General features: G+C 41.9%; 1 protein-coding gene across 4 annotated transcripts in view; it reads left to right on the top strand.

Moving 5' to 3' along the window:
* PLEKHM3 (pleckstrin homology domain containing M3) overlaps positions 1 to 22408 on the top strand; it is an 83966-nt gene that overhangs the window by 37196 nt on the left and 24362 nt on the right. For 3 of the 4 annotated variants that reach the window (XM_082056965.1, XM_082056964.1, XM_082056966.1), the window contains 2 exons: positions 1984 to 2177; positions 13285 to 13348. In XM_082056965.1, the coding sequence (XP_081913091.1) occupies positions 1984 to 2177; positions 13285 to 13348 (258 nt within the window). Of the gene's footprint in view, positions 1 to 1983; positions 2178 to 8386; positions 8465 to 13284; positions 13349 to 22408 lie in introns of those variants that run through there. The other variant, XR_014184477.1, reaches the window with a different exon arrangement.

The following is a 22408-nucleotide window of genomic DNA, read 5'->3' as shown; positions in this document are numbered from 1 at the left end:
GCACTCAGACCTTGCAGTGCTGGAGGCACACAATAATACTTTGTCATCATAGTGCACATGTATTGCAGAGTCACCCAGGTGACCTCAATTCTGGTATTTTTTTTGTTTCTGTACTCTTAGCATTGGAGCCTCAGGAGTGTGGCCCCACACAGGGCACAAGTGTGCACGAGCAGGGCTGTAGGGCTTGGGCAGTAAATCAGGACAGCAGGGCAGCTGGATGAGGAGCCTGTCGCTTCCACAGGGGGTTAAAGCAAGCAAATAAGACTACAAAGAACACTGGGCACCAGAGGTGCTCATCTCTGTACCAGGCATTCATAGTTTGCCCATCAGTGAAAGAGGAATAATATTTACTATAGAAACAGCAGTTTTAATGGGATTGCTGAGCTATTACAGCCAAATAGTTTAATGATGGGAAAAGTGGGTTGCTGAACTGCAGTCTCTTTTGTGCGCTGCAGTTGGCATATCTAATAAAACATCAACATTGCTGCTGTTAGAAAATTTGGCATATTTGGGGTTTGTAGAGTTTTGTGCTACAAAATCCAAGTTGCCTGTGCTGCCTCTTGCATAGCATGTTACCTGTGCTTCCATTCAGCTGGCACAATTCCTTGTAAATGCATTATTATATAAAAAACAAAGGGAAAAAAAATAAAAGAAAAATAAATGAGTAGGATGTTTGATACCAATAGGTGAGATATTTAATACAGCTTCGGGGCCTGGGAAACCTATGGAGTTATAGACTGCTGTATTTAAAATTACACATTGTATTATCTGTGTAGTTATAAGTGGGAAGGCTAGCTTGGCATTATTTCTTATATTTTTTATTATGGATTGCAAAAAGGTTACATTTGGGGTTAGCTGTCCCTGTAAGTAGCTAGTGACTCCTGTAGCTAGTAACTTGTGCTGGTTTTGGAAGTGGTGCTGTTTATGAGGATGTTTATTGCTTTTACTGACTTCCTACCTTACAGCACCAGAAGAGAAATAAGATCCTAAATCTCCAGAGGCTATGGTGTGCCCTTTCTCCTTTTGTCAGCCTAGCTCATCCCTGCCTCAGCTCAGTGTAAACACTGATGTAAAGGACCAGGAGGACTAATTGAATCGTGGAAGAAATAGTATTTCTATAGCACAGTTTCAAGTGATTTGCAGCTCATTTCAGATAATCCCTTCTTCTCTTTTCCAGCTGTGATAAAATGCAGAAATAAGGAATGAGAGGGAATTTGGCCTTCTCACCTCAGAAACAGGATTATTTTTTCTAGTGGGAACAAAAGTCCCATTAATTTATCAAGATTACAGTAGCTCTTTGCAGGTAGAGATAGAACAGAGCACTATCATGAAAAAGACATAAGAAAAATTTCTTGCAGATGAAACACTGAGAGTAAATAATACCAGTAAAAGTCAGTGTTCTTTATCTATATTTTAAAAAATACACAATGACCTGATAGATGTGCTTCTGATTATTTTCTTTTTACATGATTTTAACCATACGGGCTGAGCACATCACAGACAGAAGTAGGATTTTACACTGGAGTTCTATATGCTGGGATAGTACAGTGCGATTAGATTTGCAGTGTGTATGTTTCCTTTTCTTACGTTGTGCTTTGGCACTAACCTGATCACTTCTTGCCAAAGGGCTAATAGTGAACAAACAGCAAAATATTAACAGAGAAGAAACATGGTAATCAGTTTTTAGACTTGAAAAACATCTAGTAACCTATGTTACCCTACAGTGAAAACACGTGTGGCTGCAAATATCGCTGTACTTTGGGTAGGTGAGCAATTATCTCATACAGTCGATTTGATGGGCTTGATGAAGTTTGGCTTGGCTATGAGCAGAAGCAGTTGGATTTCTCTCAGCTCTGTCTTCATCTGTAATTGGTAACAGAGCAAGATTTCAGATGCAGCGAATAGCTGACAGATCACGGAGGGAAAGAAGCTTAAAAGAAGTTGGGAGGAAAGCCTAGCTAAACTGATCGTTGTATTTTTCAGGTGTCAAAGCAAGCCAAAGAGTTCCTGGAATATGTTTATGAGGAGCCATTGATTGATATCCAGCAGGAAAATCCCATGTTGTACAACCATGTGGAACCTCTGGCAACTGTTGTCCGCCTGAGACAGCAGCTAAAATCTCTCCGAGCCTATTTGTTCAGCTGCAGAGCAGCAGTGGCTGAAGATCTGCGTAGAAGGTAAGAAACACAGACAACAGCACAAAGATGTAGTTTCGTTGCCATGTTGCTTTTCTCCTTTATTGTTTTGTTTTGTTTTGTTTCATAATCTAGTCTGAAAGTGTTACCTGCATAGAAAAATGCTATGCTTGTATCTGACTTCCCTGGGAAGCTGCGTTATCTACTGCCAAAGAAAATGCTCTTATAGGATCTGAACATCTGCAGTTGTTCTTGACAGATGTTAGCCTAGGGGTCACACATTGTGTTGAGCATCTTTTACTCCTCCTCAGGCTTCCTGGCTGTGCGTGAGTGTTTTCAGTCAGGTGTGGTAACTCATCTACCTGCCGTGGCCTTGCAGTGTGGCAGCCACTGTTGGGACCTTTGAACCACCTCTCAGTACAGCAAAACATGAGAGAGGCCAGAGTCACTCACCTGCCCTGTGCTTCTGCCCTCTTCTGTGATGTGATCTCACTGAGGGCCGAGGCCAGCTGTGGTCCCCTGGCACGTCACCCACCGTATGAGTTATGTGACACCAGAGCAGTTGTATTCTTGCTCAGTCACTATCTTTTCCATCCATGACATGGCTGTGCTGAGTGGCTTGTTTATTGGAAAACACATGGCCACAGCACAGCAGAAGGTGTTTCACATTGAGTTTTCTGTGGTGGAAACTTTATAAAAAGTGAACTTCAATGAGATATCTTAGTCCTTTCAGCTGCTGTTGCATTTTTCTGAGCTAAAATTGAACTATCTTAAAACCATCAAGCCACAGTTGTGACCTTAAAAAAGCCAAGTTACTTTTGTCATGGATCTCCAAAAGAGATGGGGCGATGTCGCTGCCCATGCCACACTGTGAGGTGAGTGGCTCCAAGCACATGCAGCTGACCTGATGGTTAATGCATCTGTAAATATTTTGATACCCTAAGCTTGTAAGACAAGACTGCCAATAGGAAAGCCGCCACTTTGAAATTCTGAGCTGCCAAAGGGCAGGAAAGCAGAGGACATCAGTGACTGTTTTGGGCATGGTGCTTTAGAGATGAGGGACCTGAATTTGCTGGGAGGGAGAGGAGGCTGCAGAGTCTTCATCCCAGGTAAGGAGTGAGGCGGTCTGCTATTCAGTATATAACCTATGTCACTGCTTGATGAACTACCTAGAACAACTAAGAGAAGGACATAGCAACAGGTTTCTGGAGAGCACTACCAAGTTCTTGTGTCAGACCCGCTGTGTGTTAACATGTGCTTGTGTCTTGCTGCTCAATTCCTATTATTCAGTAGGGCAGCTCACAGCATTTTAAAAATTAGGATGATTTTTCTTTTATTCTAGAGGATGGTTTTATCTTGCAGAGCTGTTTTGCTATTCAGATATAATAACTTTCCTATGCCTTCGTATTCAACTGCAATAAAACTGAAAGGAGAATAGGATTTGTGAAGGCTGCTGTTCATAAAAAGTGGCAGAAAAGAAATTATGCTTTCTGATTAATGCTGAAGAAAAGAATGCCCTGATTAAAATAGACAGGAGGACGCACGAGACTGAATGGTAAGAGAATGAAAGAAGAGAGATCAAAGGAGTCCTGAGCAGAGAAATCAATGGACTAGAGACAAAGGGATGGGGGAAAACCAGGAGAAGGAGACTCAAAGAGGGAAGGGATCTCAGGAAATTAGGAGTTAATGAAGAAACCAGGACAAAGAGGGAGCCCCAAAACCTACCTCCAAAATGGAGAGATGGTCAAGTGCCAAGGAAATGGAGAGAAGAGGGAATGGACAAAAATTAGCACAGAAGTGTGTCCATGGTCTTTTCTTGAGGTGAGGAGGAGAGAGAAAAAACTCCCTGTATCAAGATGGGAGAAGGCGAAACTGAGAAATGCTCCAAGTGCTCCTTTTTCTTATCTACGGGTTCCTTCAATTAAAACTCTCTGTGGTGGAGAGCAGGACCCCAGCCCAAGAAGGGTTTAACTTTGTGCTAGGGCAGCATCTCCAGTTAAAAGTGCTGTAAAAGCCACTGGAGGAATGTACAGAACACACCTCAGAGTACAGCTACTGCTTGGTCTCTGAAGTCTCTGTTGGGGTGGGTTTGGTGCTCAGTTGGTCCCTCAGATCCTCCCCCTAAGAGGCTTGCAGAGATGGGAAGGAAGAAAGGTGGTTTTCCCAGGAGTTATTAGTTGCTCAGAACTGGTCTCAGTGGCTTTGCTTTCTGCGTGTAGTATCACAGTATGCAGACATTCACTATCAATGTGATGGCTTTATAGAGCACGGCTGAAAAGTAAACGAAGAAAATATGTGATTTAAATTTCCTTTTGGCTCACCACACAGGCAAGTTGCAAGAAAAGAAGGAGTTTAAACAATATGGTAAGACAGTGTTCCTAAATTTAGTATTGTTTCCTAGTTAAAAATGAAAGGCTGGGGGAGAGAATCCAGTTATCTGTCCTGCTCTAAAAACATTCTCTTTCTGCTTGGTCTTCACCTTAGCATGTGAATGACTATTAATCACAAGCAAGTGAACGCAGCATCTTGAAGACCTGTCAGACCCATATAAACAGACTGAAACAAACTGTTAATATTGCTGTCTAGGGAGAACTAAAAACAGACTGATTAATTGTATTGGCACCTTACTGCCTTTGGGACACTGATAGAGCCTGCCTTATTAGGGAAAAGCAGATCACTCTGAGGTTTCTTTTATTAATACTATTTGCATTATCATCTTCTTTAAATCTATACCTTGCTCTTGAACCCACATCGCAAAATGAAGATGGCAATGAAGCTGGAAACTCCTGGTGTCCTCTGGGAAGACAAAACTGTTTACAGTGCTTACAAGTCACTTTTTCTGAAGAATTCCAGATGGCAATAAACCAGGTTAGCTCAGGATCTGGTTGGCTTAAATGTGGAAATGTTATTTATAATGCTTGGTGTGCATAGATAGGTACTTTGGGAACTTTGAAACTTGGCATCTAGCAGAGAACTGAGGGCTGAACCACATTGTAGGCATTGAAGAAGCAAGTGACTAAATAGAAAAACAAGGAAGGAAGAAAGGAAAAGAAGCAGAAGAAATCCTAAAAGTAGCTAGAAGGCTCACAGTAAAAGTGGTCTTCATCAGTTATAATGATTTGTTTTCACCTATTGCTTCACTAGATTCTAAGCTCTTTTTATATTTACAAGGGAAAAAATGAAAATGAGACTTGGCTGGGAGGAGAAATAAGACCCTCCACTGGTGCCGACCAGCGGCGTTCCTCCGAGATCAGCCAGCTGAGACCGTGAGCCTGGTGCTGAGCTCCCTGTTCTACAAGGGACCTTGTTATGCCTAGTTTGCTGTGGCTGTCACGTCAGTATTGCAACAGACATAATTTGCCTCAAATGTCTTTACTCAACAAGTTCTCGCTTGTTTTGGTTGCCTTGCTTGCGTGGATGCCACTCAGGCAGAAATGCACAAGACTGAAACCTCGTGCCAGCAGAGAATTAGTGCAAGTGGAGCTGTACAGATCCCACCACCACCTGCAGATTGTGGGATGATGAATGGTGAGCGAATGGCACAGGCAAACAAGATGGACTCAATAAAACTGATAGTTAGGAAAGAGCGAGAATCTCCAAGTCCGTTAAATAATGAGGTTATTCTGTGAAGCTGTGCTGAATGATGCAAGTTTTATTGTGATTTTGCTTTCTTCCTTTTCTTGCTAGACATAAGATACACTAACAGTGTGTCCATATGCCACAGCCTCTTTTCCTCTGTTCTTGTCATGGTCAATGGCTTTTCAGGTCAAGGAACTGTCAGTGATTTTTTGAGAAGTCTTCAGGCACCTCCACGTTTACTGGAGGGCAGGCTAACCCAGGTCAACCTTGGAGCTCTCTCTGGACTCTTGGAGCTCTCTCACCTATACACCTAAACCTGCAGTTCAAGTGTTTATAGCCCAAATATTTTACGTATAAGGCAGGGACACAAGATAGATGTTCTGCAGCACATTCCCCTATACATTAGTGCTCGTTGCAGTGCCCTTTTTATGGAAAACTTTCCCTCTTGTTGCTCTTCTCTGTCTGATACCATTTGTCTGTCAGCTCCAGAACAGGGATACATCGGTTTTACTCGAGCAAAACTCCAGCACTGGATATGTTATGTAGCGTCTCATAGGAAGACCAAGTGAGAGCTTACTGTGACAGCAGGGGGTTGAAGGTAACACCTCCAGTGCCGCAGACGTGTGGTCCTGGCTGAGCCTGCCTGTCTGTCAGCACAAAACGGAACAATCCCAAATTCGGTTATGTTGAACAATAGACTCCTGTCACTTCCTACAGTGAGCCTTAGACATATCACTTCTGACACAGGAGTAGATTACTTTCAAAATGTTTGTGTGGCAATTGGGGAACCTGTCTAAACACATCGCAGGAATCCTGATTGATCTCACGCAATCACTGTGCCACCAAATACCTCACCCATGTGAAGCTGGGGCTGTGTCGTCTTTCAGACCAAGGACAACAGAAGGTCATTGAGTCATGTCCAGCCAAAGGAGACTGTTTTCTCCATTTTCTTTGCCATGGGTAGGGCCATTTGGAGGGTGGAAAATCCCAAAGTAGGGAAACAAAGACAAAACTTGTGGAAGCAGTAGACTGCAAAATGAACGTTTGAGCAGGATGTCATCTCATAGCACTCAGGGCTCTGAGTTAATGGCAAGACCAAAAGAAGAAGAAAATTTGCTGCATGGGTGATTGGAAAGAGGACAAGAGATAAACTCATTCAAAGGGGGTATCTGGATATCCTGAGAGGATCCAGTGTTAAGACCAAACAACAGCCCAAAGCAAGGAAAGGTGAGAAGGCAAATGCAGAGAAGTATGCACGAGCCATCTGTTGTCTTGTGTGTGTGTAATCATTGCAGTAGCTGAAATAATACATGCCTGTTGATGGAGCTCTTACAAGCAGACCATCTCTTTGCTTCAGCTCGTGTCTGTCTGAAGAAGTGACTGTGTATGTAGCGTGCTTTCAGGTTATCATCTTAAAAAATCATTTGGCTCAAACTGTAGGGGATGGATTTGTGGTGGACTTCGAGCTTTCATTTCAACTAGGGGTAACATACGGAGAGCGACAAGATGTGTGCTGGAGCAGACAGGATGGAGGTTGTACTGCTGCCTGATCAAGCCAAGGGAAGGTTAAAAGCACAAGCCGGTGCTCTGCCATGGTCAGCATCGAGCTGAGGAGCATGGCAGGGTATATATGATAAGTTTTCCAGACGACAGGTGGGGCTTTCAGTTTGTTTTCTGGTCTAGGGGCTCACCTGCACCTTCTTGTCAAATACATCAGTAGTATTTGGCATTTTTCAAAATGGTACTTTCTATTAATCTTTTGAGATTAGACCGCTTTAAAAAAATTATTTTTCGAAGTTCCTTTTATAAGTGTTATCATGTTAAATATGACTTGTGCCATTTTTATCTCTGTATTTTTATATCAGAACTTGCAGCAGCAAACAGCAAGTGCCTGGCAAAAACAGGAGCATTTTCTTATTCTTCATTTCAAGTTAATTGGGGGATCTGAGCTATTTTGATTTAAAAATGAAGCTGTGTGCCTCTAATTCTCTACATCCTGCTTTTAGTAACAGTAGTACTTGATTCCCGAGTTTGATCTGTAGTAATTCTTGTCTGTCACAATGTTACCATACCCTTGCTCCAGTGACCACAGAGGAGAGAGTTAATGTACTGCATTTTAGTTGAAAGTTTATATACTGGTTCAGGATTGCTGATGGATGATAAGAGTAACTGTTTTAACACAGGGATGCTCCTGGGGAATTTCATAACAACAAGAAACAATACCTGACCTGAACATGTTTGCTAATAAATCTAGCACTTAGTGTGGGCTGAAGGTATTTTGGAAAGGCTGCTCCCAGAATGTAGCCAGAGTGTCTGTACCTCATGAATGTGAAAGGATTCACAAATGCTTTTTTAGCCAAACCTGTACAATTATAAAAAAATCGTTAATCTGGTATAATACCACAAGAACTAATAAATAAGTGGTTTTTTTCTTTTAAATCCATTATTACCTTTTGACTTTCAAATCACCAGGTTTCCCAGGGCCCCACTTTCCTGAGTAACCTTTTTTTGGCTGGAAAGTTGGGGTTCTCCTCTCCCAGCTTCCCGGAGCTGAGATTTCCAAGGAAACAAAGAATCAAAAGCCTGAATAAAACTATGACAATTAGCAACACTGGAAAAAAGTCCTACCTTTCCCCTCACCTCTGATGCTGTCCTCTACCTTCAATTAACAGATTCCCTGTCAAATGAATTGCAAGAGAAAACCTAGCAAGAGATGTTATTTACCCTGCCGCATGTATTTGTGATAACCAGTAATTCACTGATACCCCTTGTACTTCTTGAATAGTAACCCTGAAAAATTTGTGCTCCTGCTGAGATTGGAGCATACGTGGTTCCTCTGCACAACCCGTGGAGCTGCAGGGACTGCGCAGGATCCCTTGCCCCTCATTTAGGGGGCGAAAACAAATGTGGGAGCAGCAGTAATCAGCGTGTGCTTGCCCATCAGCTGCTTTAGTTTGCAGCGTGGTGCAGTAGCTTAAAAGTAAATTGGTGGTGGTGTAAGTATGAGGAAATGCAGGTGGTAGTCAGGGTGCTGTGCCAGCGGTGGGTGTAGCAGGTTCCTGCAGAGGGTGGAGAGCGCGGTGAATGGGGCTGCGGGCCGGACCGGGGCATCTGCAGCTCCTGTGAGTCAGAGCTCACTCATACGCTTCTCAGCCTGGTCAAACAAGGCGCTCCTGGCTGGCACATTAAATTGCGGTGCCTGCTTTCCCGACCTCCCCGCCACGCACCCCGGGTTTCAGCAGGGCTTGTGGTACAAAAGAGCCGCGGTTGTGCCCACCTGCCAGCGGATATAATTTCTTTTGGTTGTGCTGTAGAAAGAAGAGTTCGCTCTGCTTATCACGTTTTTACTCGGGTTATAGTGTCAGGCTTGGGCAGATTAATTGGTTGTAGCTCTAGCAGAGCTGTCAGGGTATTTAACCCATTGGAGAAAAATTAGCTGAGCTGATGATAAACAAGCTTTAAATGCAGAGCAATTACTTAGTGCTAACAAAGCACCATGACTACACACTTTGTCCAAATGCAAAAAGCAAAGTCTTATCAGTGGTTCTGTTTGCAGGAGGACACTAAAAGATAACCTTTGTTTGTGCAAATACTTACCTGATAAGATCATCCGAAAGGGAACGGATGAAATTTCTGGTTCTATCTTGCCTGAAGGTTGTGCCTCAGATTACAAAGTATGAAGCAAAAAAAGAAAAATAATCACAAACTGAGAATGCTCAATTTTGCTCTTTTAGTTGGACCAAAAGTCTCCGATGGTGGGTCTCTTTCCTCCTTGTGTTGATTGCTTTTATTTCTAGCACATCACAATAAAGCAATTTAGAGATCTTTAACCAGTAGGACTTTGGATTTCATTGTTCACAGGAACTGGCAAAGCTGGAGGGCTGGTTAGCATTGAACTTGGGTTGTTCATTGCAGGCTTAACCCTGGCGGGTAGTCAGGCTTTCCGGCACAGCAGCCCTGTGACTCACAACCCTTCTGTTTTGCATCCATGGTGAAACTGCTCCGGGAGTTTCCAAACTGTGAAAGCTTAGGAGGTGCTTTTAGTGGGACGTGCACTCAATACCGTTTGCCTCTCAAGGGTCACGGGTCACATTCTGAAGCAGCAGAGGTTTGAGTTTTTATTGTGATGAGTCTTAACATGCTTTTGACCTCTGTCTAGCTCACTCCAGTTTTTTCTTTTTTTCTGTGTTAAGATTTGACTGAAAGGACACTGTTTATTGAATGCTTTCAATTGACCAACTTTTAAAAAAAAATCCAGTTCATTACAGCACATTGATCAAAAGATTTACAAAACTGACATGTTTTATTTTACTACAAATAACTTACGAGAGATTTCCTGCTCGGTCTTTGTAAAGGACCTGTATATCAAGGAAAAAATGTTATAAAATGCGAGCACTTTTTTTTAGAATCACAGAATCACAGAATGTCAGGGATTGGAAGGGACCTCGAAAGATCATCCAGTCCAACCCCCCTGACGGAGCAGGAACACACAGATGAGGTTTTGGTCTTTTTTGGGGCACGCTCAAAGCTCCATCTTGTGCAGAAAGTAAATATGTTATTTCTAGTGGAATGTCTCTAAGTGTAGTTATCTTAGCCTGCTGTGTGATTTTTGGTTGATCTGACACTAATGCAATGGTGTGGGGTTTGTGTGAGCCCCATCCACCTACTGTGCTCTACTGACCTGGGCTTCATTTGGCCAATTTCGGTTGCAGTTGACAGTGAGATGGAGATGGCAAAGACATCATGAGAGGAAGCATCTGGGTCGAGGTGCAGGTGGCTCTGAATTACTCCTGTGTGGCTCCTACCAAAAATGGCTTTATATAAGGCATCATCTCATTAGAGAACCTGCGCAGACAAGCAAGCCGTTGGAAACCAGATGACATTCATTTTCTTGCTTGCTGGACTCCTTGGTCTGCATGGATTTGCTGCCCCAACTGATTTGCTTGCATTTTATGATGAGGTTTTTTGAAAATGTCTTTGAGTTTGATATTCTGCTACCTCTTACTCTGCACCCACTAGAGGCTGACAAAACTGCCAATAAACAGGTGGTTTCACAAGTTATGTTCAGGTAGCTGTTTAGTTTTGGCTTTTCTTTCCAAATGGGACTAATAGAAGTTTTCAGGAGGAGATCTTAGTTGCAGATGTGCAGCACAGCAAGATGTGGTTTTGAAACAACCGCTCAGCTCACCGCAGGTGTGGTAAGGGTACATCTTTCATGTTTTAAATGATCGGGTACTGAGCTGCCGACTTTTAGGCCGTTTCAGTAGTTTCACGCTGATGGAGCTATGTGCTCTCCGCCTTTGGTGACGTGCACCGGTGTTGAGGGAGCATTTTGAACCTCTGCATGTTACTTCACAAGAAATTTTGCAAATGCTGTTGTACTTGCAAGCTCTGGTTGCTCAGCAGTGGTCCACAACAACCAAATTGTGATTTTTTTGAGTCAACAGAAGGACTGCAAATCCAAAGCTGGACCAGCCTTACTTACTGAGAGTGTTTAATGCCTCAGTTTCCATAGAAATGGCAATAAGCGCTCCTCTCACTTGAGTGCCAGGTATGTGCGTGTGGATACGTGTCTTGCATAGCTGGGAGGGCAGGGCCTACTTCTTTTCCTGGAAATAGGTTTGGAAGGAGGAGGAGCGTTGGATGCTGGCTCTGCAGAGCTGCTGCTACAAACTGACATCCCTCAGAGAGGGGGACAGGTACAGGAGAGGACAATGGTCACCAGCACCTGTGCTGGCCAAGACCCCCTCACAGAGGGACCTCCCTCCATCATGAGTTTGCTTTTCATCTGCACACTTTTTATTAGGAGTTAGAGCGTGCGGGAAATAGAATACGGTACTTGAAGGCAGGGGAACGTGATGTTAGTCATCGAAATTAGTCGTTGACAGTTTCTGCCTTATGGGCTATCCAGGCTATTTCCTGAAAAAGGAAATCTTTCATTAGCTAATTGTTTTCTTTAGCAGTGCTGTAAGGGCATCAGCAAATAATACAGTTCCTGGCAAATCTACTGCACTGTTTAGTGCCTGCCTGTGTAATCAGGTGAGAACGATAGGGAAATTTTAGTGAAAGAAATTCTGTCAGAGCTGAAAAATACTAATGGCTGCAAAATGCTCTTCAGAGTTGACTCCTTAACAAGCAATCTTCTATGTGCAAATGAGGAATCTCAATGTCAAATATTGTCTGATTGGCTTTGTACCACTCACCTTAACAGCAGTGAAAAGTCCTAGTCCCTCCAAGACGGCTTTGAAAGCATCACTTTCAGATAGTTGTTTATGACAACTAATGGAATAGAATAAACTGAGGTCCTTCCCTTATTTCTTAGATTCCATGTTCTGTCAAAGATGGCAGTTGGGACTGTTATCGCTGCTGATCTGTCTCTTAGCTAATTATGTTGTCACAGCTTCTAAAATCTCCTCTTTGAGTTCCTGTGTACTTTCTCTGTAGTCTCATATGATCATGTAAGTTCATATCAGCTTTTCAGTATCTTTGTTTTTTTGAACATGTCCAGTGGTCTTTCTGTTCACTGCCATTCAGTTTTACCATTACAAACCAATCTTTGCCAGGGCTTTGTTCATGCATTTAATAATATCAAGAATGTTGTTTCTATATGGCCTTAAAACCACATGATTGTTATGTAGGAGCTGACTTCACAATTTCTTCTCTAAGCAACACGTAGTGTAAAATACTTGCACCTCCTGAGATATTTAGTTGCTTTTTTTGAAAGGCTGATGTGATTCTCCACTCCCCACCATACCTTAGTGTGGTGGTATATTTGTTCTGTGTAGAAAATAAAGCTCGTTAGCTGGTTGGTTGTGTGTACAAGAAAGATAGACATTTTACTTAGATGCACTTTTTCGTTTCCTGACATCTTTATGGCAGATACATAGGTTTTCATCAACTTTCTTGCTAGGATACACTTACCTTTACAAGGTCCATTTTTCTCTGTGATGCTACTTTAACCCAGTTTTTCATTTTACTGTAAGTCACTCTAATTAGGACATCACTTCTCCAATCAGGTTTCTGTAATTTAGCTTTACTGAACAGCTCTGTCAGTGGATTATCAATGGTTTTGCCTGAAACTTTGGGTTATGTAAGGAAAACAGGCCTTTCTCAAGTAAGTCATTATAAAGTATATAGCAATACATATATTTTGGTATGCAAAAGGGAATTGATATCAATCAGCATGACATTTTTCCCAATATAGTTACTTCGCTTACAAAGCCGTAAATCACATCTGAGATTAACTGTTACAGCTTTCTAGCACACCAGGAATCTTGTACTAAAAACCATAAGAAATACTTTCAGTGTGTAGTTTACTTGTTTTTATTACTGGGTTAATTGTTTAAAGAAGCACCTGTGCTTAGGATGGCACAGCGTTTGTTCTTATTGTGGAATTGTACACATGAGGGATGCTATTAAGTTAGTTGATGCTTACAGGGTGGCATAATTCCAGTTTCTGACAAGCACTCTCTGTAGCATCCGTTGTTCTACAGGCTTTTGGTGGGGAGAGGGAATCTCAGAGTTTCCCAGTCAAAAAGGCGTGACACACATCCATTCTTGTCTTTTCCAGGATCTTTCCCAGAGAGTATCTTCTCCAGCAAATCCATCTTTATTCTCTCGCAGACCTTCAGCAGGTAAGTTTCTTCAACTAATTCTTCTGGTTCCACATCAAGCCTGTTCTTATCTTCAGTGCTAATTGTACATCCCCCCTTCTTGCTAATCATAGCATAAATAGCTTTATTTCCAAGCCATGTCTGTGGTTTATAGTTAACATAAAATGGGGCTAACAGGGGTGTTGGTTAGCAATAAGAGAGAGAAAGCCTAAAGTGTCAGTGTTGAAATGGGGCTAGAAAGAGACTGCAAAAGAAAACTGTAGTCTGCAAAGAGAACTTCGCTGTGAGAAATTTTTCATCTGATCAATAAAGGCTCATCTAAGGCTCACGCTACAGGTGACAAGGAGTATTTATTCATTTGCTTGAAAGGATAGCTATTCAGGAATTTGAGTTTGTACAGTCCCTAGTGTAACATGCTTATTTACAAAGTCTGCTAGGCATTACCACAAGAGAGGAAAAAATAATTAAAAACAAACAAACCAACCCACGAAAACCTCAGCGAGGCTGCTCCACAAAGTTAAGCCCTGCGGAGTTACTGTGACAGATGTGGCCACAGGAGAGTAAGTGTGCCAGCAAAATGTCTTGGCATTGATATTGACTGAACTAAGAAAGCACTTTGCAGTACATCTACCTGAACAGCAGAATGTTATTACCTACCAGATTAAACAAGAAAAATTTGGCAAAAAGCTGAAAAGGGAGGATAGGGAATCTAAGGCGAATGTGTTGCAGCACTAAGATGCACAATGGAAGAAGCAATGAGGTGAGATGCACTAGCTGGCCTGGGCACATCCGTGTTCACACTAATGCCATTGCCAGTGGTATGTAGAACACATTATTTTAAGCTTCTTCCACTGATCTTTCCTTTGTCTAGTGATGTCATTTCTGCAGGATAATGGTTAGCATAGTTCTGGGTGTTGCCACATTGAGGTAGTTCAGATGCCCCTCAGATCTGGAGACCACAAAACTGCAGAAAATGTGGCTTTTTTTGGCTGGTAAAGTCACAGAGTAGAAATTATTCCATATATAAAATAAAAAGGCCAGTCATCTGAGGTGTAAAATTGTTTCCACATCTTTTCAGCATGTTCTGCTATCTCATCTTTAATAATCAAGCCATGAAAAAGCAAGCTACTTAACTCCAGAGCTGCAGTCTCCCTGGTGGGCCTGTCTGTTAGCCCCCAGTGCTTTGTAAGCTGCTTAATCAGTTCCTAACGTTGGTAGTAGATGTTTTAGAAGCAATCAGCAGCTTATCAAGCACCCTGTGGGAGGGAGGAAGGGTAGAAGTCACAATTCATCTACTGATTTAGCAGTTCCCTTTAGCATGTTTCTTTGTGTATATTTGTGTTTGCAAGACACCTTCTCTTCCCCCGAGGGCCCCAGCCTCAAACATATCATATTTAGAGGCAATATAATTTGATTACCATTTCTGCTGGGGTGGGTTAAATTGGATTTACCTTTTGATCTAGCTGTATCCTTATTGTCAGCCCAGAGAGGGTTTTCCACATTTCAGAAGCTCCGAATTTGAAATCGAATTGCCTTTTTTTGTGAAAGTGGAACCTGAGTGGAAAGGGGAGGAGGGCCCCATTGAGAAAATTAATCCAACAGCCAAAGAAACACTAATACCCTTCTAGCCCCTGCCTTCTTCCCTACCACTGCTTTCTCCTGATTGCTCATCATTTTCTACTGACCTGCAGTTTGGACGGTTTTTAATCCGAAAAGTTTCTCCTCATTTTGATTCCTCTGCTGGCTATTTCCTCATATCCATGGGCTGCTTTTGCACTGTATCCTGCTGTCATGTAGATTGCATGTGTTTGGGAATTAACTAAAAGGTTTATTAAAGATTAATGGAAAGATAAGGCATGGTGAGTAAATTAGAAAAGCAGAGAGGGGTAATCTGCAGATATAAGCAACCTTTACCCTGGTTAGTCCCAGCTCAATTCTGATTTGTTTCCTAGCCAAGTTCTCTTTAAAGACCCTAGAAAACATGGGTCATTTCCTACCAAGCAGCTGAGTTTCAAAAATATGGTATGAGGGTCTGTTCTTAGGTGCAAAAAAAGTTGAAATGCCCATTTGCCAGTAGATGAAGCAGCATATATTACTATTGTAAAATTCAATCCAATTTAAATCTCTTTCCAGGCTTAACAGAGCTCCATGCCTTATGAATGTGACAGAATACATACATGGTCTGGGGATGGTTTGGACAGGGCTCTACTGGGGAACACCTTAACCGTGAGGTTAAAAGCAGAGTGGGAAAAAATAGAGACAGAATGTCCTTAATTTTGGAAGTTCACCAAATCCTGGTGAGGTAGTGGGTTTGCTAGTAGTTTACTCATTAACAAATGCTCATAGTGCAGATGTGGCTAGGCCTGACCTTTAACCAAAGAGGCAGCAAGTGATGGTCTTTATTTGTATGTGCGTGTTTATTGAAAATAAACACAAATGCACACATGTACCCCAGCAAGGTCTCACTGCACCAGGGCCTCAGGGACTACAGTCAAGTTTACAGCAGGTCTATCTGTTGGTATTCCTATGAAATACATGTTCTCAGAACGCTCTCCTCATTGTTGCTGTTGGAGTGTTAGCAGGCAACATAACTAATTAGGTGCATTCAGATTTAACAAACACGAAGTGTGACAGGTTGCCTGTTCTGTCCCGTTGGCTACACTTGCTTTTCTTTCCAATGCTTCCCAGCATCATCTGCCCAGTCACAGGTAACACCACTGCATCTCTGCTAGCCCGTTTATCCAGGTCTGTTCCAATCCCATTGTGTTAGGAAGCAAGTATTCACTCCTGAAATTGCTGGGTTTAGCAGACATAGTACACTGGAAAGATGAATTACTCTTATTTATGTGCAGTATAGTCCCCGGTAGCGCAGCCACAGTCCAGGCTGGCTTTACCCTAAACCTACTGGAGGTGCGAACTCTGTTCTCTGCTGACATTACTAATGGACATGTCCCTGGTTTTGTGGACATGCGGACACAATCCATGCATGCTGGAGTTAAAAACTATCCATTCATTTTGTGTGACTGTGGGGCTGTTCTTGGTGACACTAACAGTTTTTACAGTGTTAAATGTTGATTTGGAGAGAAGGTGCCTCAGACAAGACTCTTGCATTTCTTAGGAAAAGTAATTCTTGCTGCTTACATTAGATTCCATATTAACATGAGCTTTTAAAGTGAAAGACTTGAAGTGGCTACTGTAACGAGTTCAAAGTTCAGGTGCTTAATCCACACAGTGTTAACTAATGTCTTGCCTGGTTTTTATGTTCAATAGCAAGATACACAAGTGTACAAAGATTATTGCAGTGATGGTCTTTACGGTAGAAGCTCTCATAATCATGGCAATTACTTCATCCTAGTTATACTACCCCTAAAAGATATGGTGAAATAAGAAGGATCCACATAATGGCAAAAATGGCTGGATGTCAAGGATGGGAATTGTGAGGCAGCAGATTTAAAAAGAGGATAATTTGAAGACTTGTTTACACAGGAACACTCAGGGAAAAAAAATTGAAGTGGCAAAATATGGGAATTTAAAATGATGAGTTGAATTACATTGAATCACTGTGTTAATAGTGTTATTCAAAATATAAGTGGCTTTCATTTGGTTTATCTCCATTTACTTTGGAAGCAAAGTGAGCTAAATTGTATTAAGGCCATTTTCATTCTGAATGTGTATGTCCATACAGGGATTTAATGTAGTATAATTTATCCATTTTAACATTGTAGATAAACTAATCCGTTAAAATTTAATTAAAACATCCATTTACTTCAGATCAACTTTCCTGACTATCTACCTGTAGGTGAACCTACAAACAATGTGAAGAACAGTGGAGAGAAAGGATGAACAGGAGAGCCCTATTCTCAGTAAAATTATATAGCACAGGTCAAGCAGTGAATATGAAATATGCATAAAAGTCCTTAATGGAAATGCTGTTTTGCAGAACACACAGCGAGCATGAGGAACTTAATGCCACAGTAATATTACTGAGGCCAGAAGTTTATCGTCTTTGAGAGGATTAAGTATCCATAATGAGAATGTCCACAGTTACACTACGTAAGATAAAGAGATTATAAGGTTTCAGAATATACATGTTTTTTACTGAGGGGATTAGGAAGGTGTCTTTCCTGTTGACAGACAAATCAGTGATTTCATCTTTTTCTGAGGTATAGAGTACTGATTACAGTGTCTGATAGGGTTTTGGACTAAGTGAACAGCTGGTCTAACCGAAGCATTCCCAAAACTAAAATCTTAATGTTTCTGTTCAAATTTTTGTGCATATAAGGTTCCCTAACAAGAATAAACATCAGCCTCAATGAAGTGGAAGTTCCACCTAATGTGAGCCTAGTATATTGTTAGGTCAGGATTAGGAAGCCTTAGAAGAACAGAGAAATTGTTAGGTCTTGTTCACTTTTCCAGGCTTTTAATCCATGCTATACTTCCATCACACCTCCTTTTCCAATGGCAAATTTGGGTCCCCCCTGTATTTTCCTAGGTTGAGTTGGCGGAGGAGATCGGAGATGCTCTTTCAGGCATTTTTACATGTGGAAAACTGGTAGATTTGGACAAGTTGTTTAATGAGTCCCAACAACAGGAAAAACTGCAAGGAGATGTGGACTTCTGTTTGCTCTCCACTTGCTGTTTTTTTCAGAAGTAAAACTTATTTTCTGATTGCTCAGTCCTCATACAATTACTCAGAAATTAGTAGATGAGGTTCTTAAGTTCATGTTTTAGTGCCGGTGTTAGGTTAGCGGTTGAACTTCATCTTGAGGGTCTCTTCCAACCAAAATGATTCTATGATTCTATTTAACAAAACATGATTTTGTAAAAACATAGGTTTGGTTTCAAGAGATGTTATTGACATTTCCTGGCAATGCCCCTAATTAATGATGTTAAATCATCTGCTAGTGTTTGAATATCAAGAATATGTTGTTAATGCTATCAGAACTTTTGATAACGTTACTATTTTTCTCCGTATAGGATGGAATTTATAATGTTTATTAAATGCTCTGACAGTGTGACTGGATGAACATTATCTTATGACTAAATCAGAGTTTTATAGAAACATTGAACTTCCCAAGGAAACGTAAGAATCATCTTCTAAATCGACCTGGTGATCTGGCTGATAGTGTTGCAGAATGCCCAGTTAAAACAGTGTTTTCTTAAGTGCTCGAGGAAACCAGAGGCTGAGGAGCTACCACTCCATGTCTTGAGGATAAGATGAAATACTTAGAATCGCAAGTAACTTTTGAGGGTTTTTTTCACATTTGAGACCAAGTCAAAATGGTGTTGGTTCTATTAATTATCAGTGTAGCTAAATAGGTGGTGGAGTTGTTCCCCAGAAGAATGTTGACCCTTCTGCATTTTGGCTTTATCCAATTTTATCTTGCCTATATTGCTGTTGAAATAAAGTTCCCATCTGGTGATAGGGTGTTTATTGACACTGAATGAACTTCTTGTAATGTCGAGAAGGTGCTGGTTCCTTTCCTGGCAGACAATATCAGCATTCTGGGTGATCTGCCTCTTCCAATCCCTGTACTTGAAGAGGGGCAAGTTATGTGCTTGCTGTTGATTTCCCAGTTGAAGGCCCATAGGATGGGGATCCTACCATCCCATAAAGGACAGCTCTCTCAAATCTCTACCAGTATCCAGCTGACCGCGTGCCGGAAGATGTCACCTAGAGCAGAGCTGTTTTGAAACAGTGGTAGGTTTTGACTGAGGTGTCAGGTACAGCCCCTGCTCTTAAATATTTGGTAGCAGGTAGACTGAAACAGATGGTCGTGTGGAGAGGCAAGGGCCGTACACATTGTTAATTTGTACAGTGGTCCAGTTCTCATCCTGAGGCACGTGGGATTTGGCCATTTTTCCCAGCTCTGCTGCAGGCTTCTGAAACACCAGACAAGTAATTTCTAATGGGATTAAGGTAAAATGGGTCCCACTTCACTGTGTGTATGTTTAAATTAGACTTCCTAAGCACAATGAAGTTCAAAAGAAGGAAACCAGCACTTTGCAGGGGTAGTCTGTCTGACCCGTTTTAAATATGTTGTGCCATTTAAATACATTAAGATTTCGAGGCAGCAAGATAATTCTGTATTTTAACTATATAAACGTGCAACTTGGACCACAACAACATAATGCGAAAAGCATTTACAACCTTTTGCCTTTCTGCCTTTACAACCCGTGCCTGTATGCCTGTGGTACCTGTATTAGCAGAAGAATATGAAAATAGTCCTATAATGTGCAAAACACACATATACATTGCCATAAATATTAAAAGGTCTGCTAGCAAAACAGCAATTAAATGGCTTGTACACTTTCCTGTGGCTGTGGCTCCTTTATCGCTCATTTATTTCACTCCCTGGCGTTTGCGAGCACTGAGCTGCCTCTCAGCAGAACAGGAACCTTCAGGTTAGCCAGTATTCCAGGTGTGTGTCTAATTCTCCAAAGTGCTGACAGCTCTGCTTACAATTAGTGGTAATGGCGATGAACTTGCGGGCGTTGCCTTTGTATTGCAGCTCAGCTGGGGAAGGGAGTTGCTGTCGTTGGGAGCGGCCCATGGTCAGACGGAGAACGCGACAAAGTGTGGAGATATAGCAAGATTGTTAATAGATATTTTTAACAGCAGAACCGTTTTTTTGCGCTGCTTGAAACCAGAGTTTTCAGCAGGGCTTATTAAATATGCGTGGTGCTTTTTCACGTAAATATGTACTCTAGGCCACTTGGGATAAGCGTGGCTTTTTAGAATGAAACTCTGTCTAAACCAACCCAGCAGTGGTGCCAGTGGCTTGCAGATTTTGAGCTGGGATCTCCCAGGATATTCTAATTTTTCAGCCCCTAGAAGAGGTAGTAGCAATATAAGCTGCTCCTTTTCTAGTGCTTTGTGCTAGCCAGGTTCCTTCTGTTCCTGTTTTTTGCTGTGCAGAATGAAAGGCCCAGTACAGGAGATCAGGGTGAAACACTAGGCTCTAAGTCCAGCCATTGTCTTGGTACGTTGCTTTTTTGTACTAACATCCTTCAGAGGACTCATCCTTAAAATGCCCTGATCCAGTCCTGTGCAAGGCAGCAAAGTGTCTAATTTTGTGATCAGAGTCATGAAATAACATCATACTCAGTGGGCATGTAGATCCAGTTAACATCTCTGCATGCAGTTGACTGCTTTATCTTTAAAAAAACAAAACAAAACAAAAAACCACAAACAAAAACACAAAACAAACCACATATATACTCTCTTACTCTCTGCCTGAATGCATATTTACTTGTGTGTGTATTTAGAGTCACATATGTTTTTAACTAAGGCAAATGCTTTCTGTTCTCTACCAGCCAAATTCCTGGTACTCTTTCAACCTTGTTTGATTAAAACAGCCTTTAACCTTTGCTTGAATAGCTTTTTCTTCAAACAACCTATAATTCATCCCGGCAACAAGATTAGGAGAACTTGGGGTGTGACAAAATTGACATGTAGCTGCCTAGAAACCTTGGGGAAAGGAGAAAGGAGGGAAGGCGATAGAAACACAGTGAGTGCGGAGGCAGAGACTGGAGTCCTGCTGTAGGGCAGGCTGGAGGGGGACAAGTGATTTCCAGGTGTGTTGTTTATACTGAGACAATTCCACCTCTTTCTCACTTGCATCAGCTTGACCTGCTGAAATTTCAGGCTTTTCTTCCTTTCCATGAGAGGAGTGGGGAAGAGCTTGGAAGGACCTTGTCATCCTCGCCGCCTCCTGCCATAAATTCCCTTGGACTGTCACTATTTTGTTCTTCTCCCCTAATTGATGTAAAACTCTTTCTTCACCTTGCCCCCTGCCTCTATGTGCTTGTCGTAGATCAGCAGCATTTGCTCTTGACCTCGTTTTGGTTTTCCCCCTCTTCCCAGTGCCTGTTATAGTTAGTGGCTAATCTGTGGAATATCCCTTTAATACCAAATGAAAGTGCAGTGTGTCGAGTGGTCTGGTTTGGAAGGACTATGAACAGCACATGGCTCTGCCGTCAGCAAAGAAGGCAAAGGGAGCTTGTGATTTCTGTTTATCCAAATTCTCACTCATTTCTGCTTTAGTTTGATTTATTTGGTGGTTGGTTGTGTGATTATTTTTTTGTTGTTGTTCTTCACAGTGTTTATCACCAGGTTTCCTTTCAGGATGTTGTCTGACGACGTGTTATCACCCGTGCTGTTGGGAGCTGGGATTGTGGCCCATAGCATGGCTGTAGCAACAAAAGATGGGGCTCTCCTGAAGTTACTGCGCTGTTCTTTTGAAATTTGCTTTACAGCAATGCCTAGTTACTGATTCCTGTGTGCATGCGCACAAATAATAAGAAATCATTCTTCCCTTAAGTCGCTTGCAATTTATCAAACAAGGTAGGCAATCTGAAAGAGATGACTGGGAGTCAAAATAGAGCAAGGAATGCTGAGCAGACCAGTGTATTGCACAAAAGATGGGGCAGAGCTGAGATCTGATATCTGCCTCCCCAGGGCTTTAACTTCATGATCATCCTTCCTCCTTCCATTTCCCTTTCCTCTGAACTAAAGATTAATTGTTCATTGAAATCATAACAAGAATTTGCAGCGTTAAGGATCTGGCAAACGGAAGGGAAAAAATCCTCAAGGAAATGAGCGGTCCGTGAGCATTGTGTGTTCCCTAGATATAAATGACTGGGAACTTCCCAACCAGGGTATATGTTTTCCCTTTTTTTTTCCTCTGCAGCTTGCATTATCCTTAGCTAAGCATATTGTAGCACGCTTGTCTCCAAGTCCACGTTTTCATCACAGAAATCCCAGCCCTGCTGAAACCTGTCATGGAGCGGAGATTCCATTTACTGTTTGTGCTTTAACGCCCAATCTCCACACTCCGCGAATGTGGAAAATACGTGCTTGTTCTCCAGGTAGCAAATAGGTGATGACCACCATTGTATTAATAGCTTTGTGCACCCCAATCTGATTTTGCCCTTCCCCGCTTGCAACAGAGAAGAGAATGCATCAGAAAATGGTTTCTGAAAGAGATTGTGCAATGAAAGGATAGAAGGTAGAGTGTGAAACACAGGTGAAACTGCAGCAAAAGAGATCTGGGGCAGGCATTAGGAACAACTTTCCAG

The sequence above is a fragment of the Streptopelia decaocto genome (genome assembly GCF_964273445.1).
Source record: "Streptopelia decaocto genome assembly, chromosome: 6".
In the NCBI taxonomy this organism is placed as follows: Eukaryota; Metazoa; Chordata; class Aves; order Columbiformes; family Columbidae; genus Streptopelia; species Streptopelia decaocto.
Note: the sequence above shows the minus strand (reverse complement) of the source record. Positions and strands in the feature narration are given on the sequence as shown.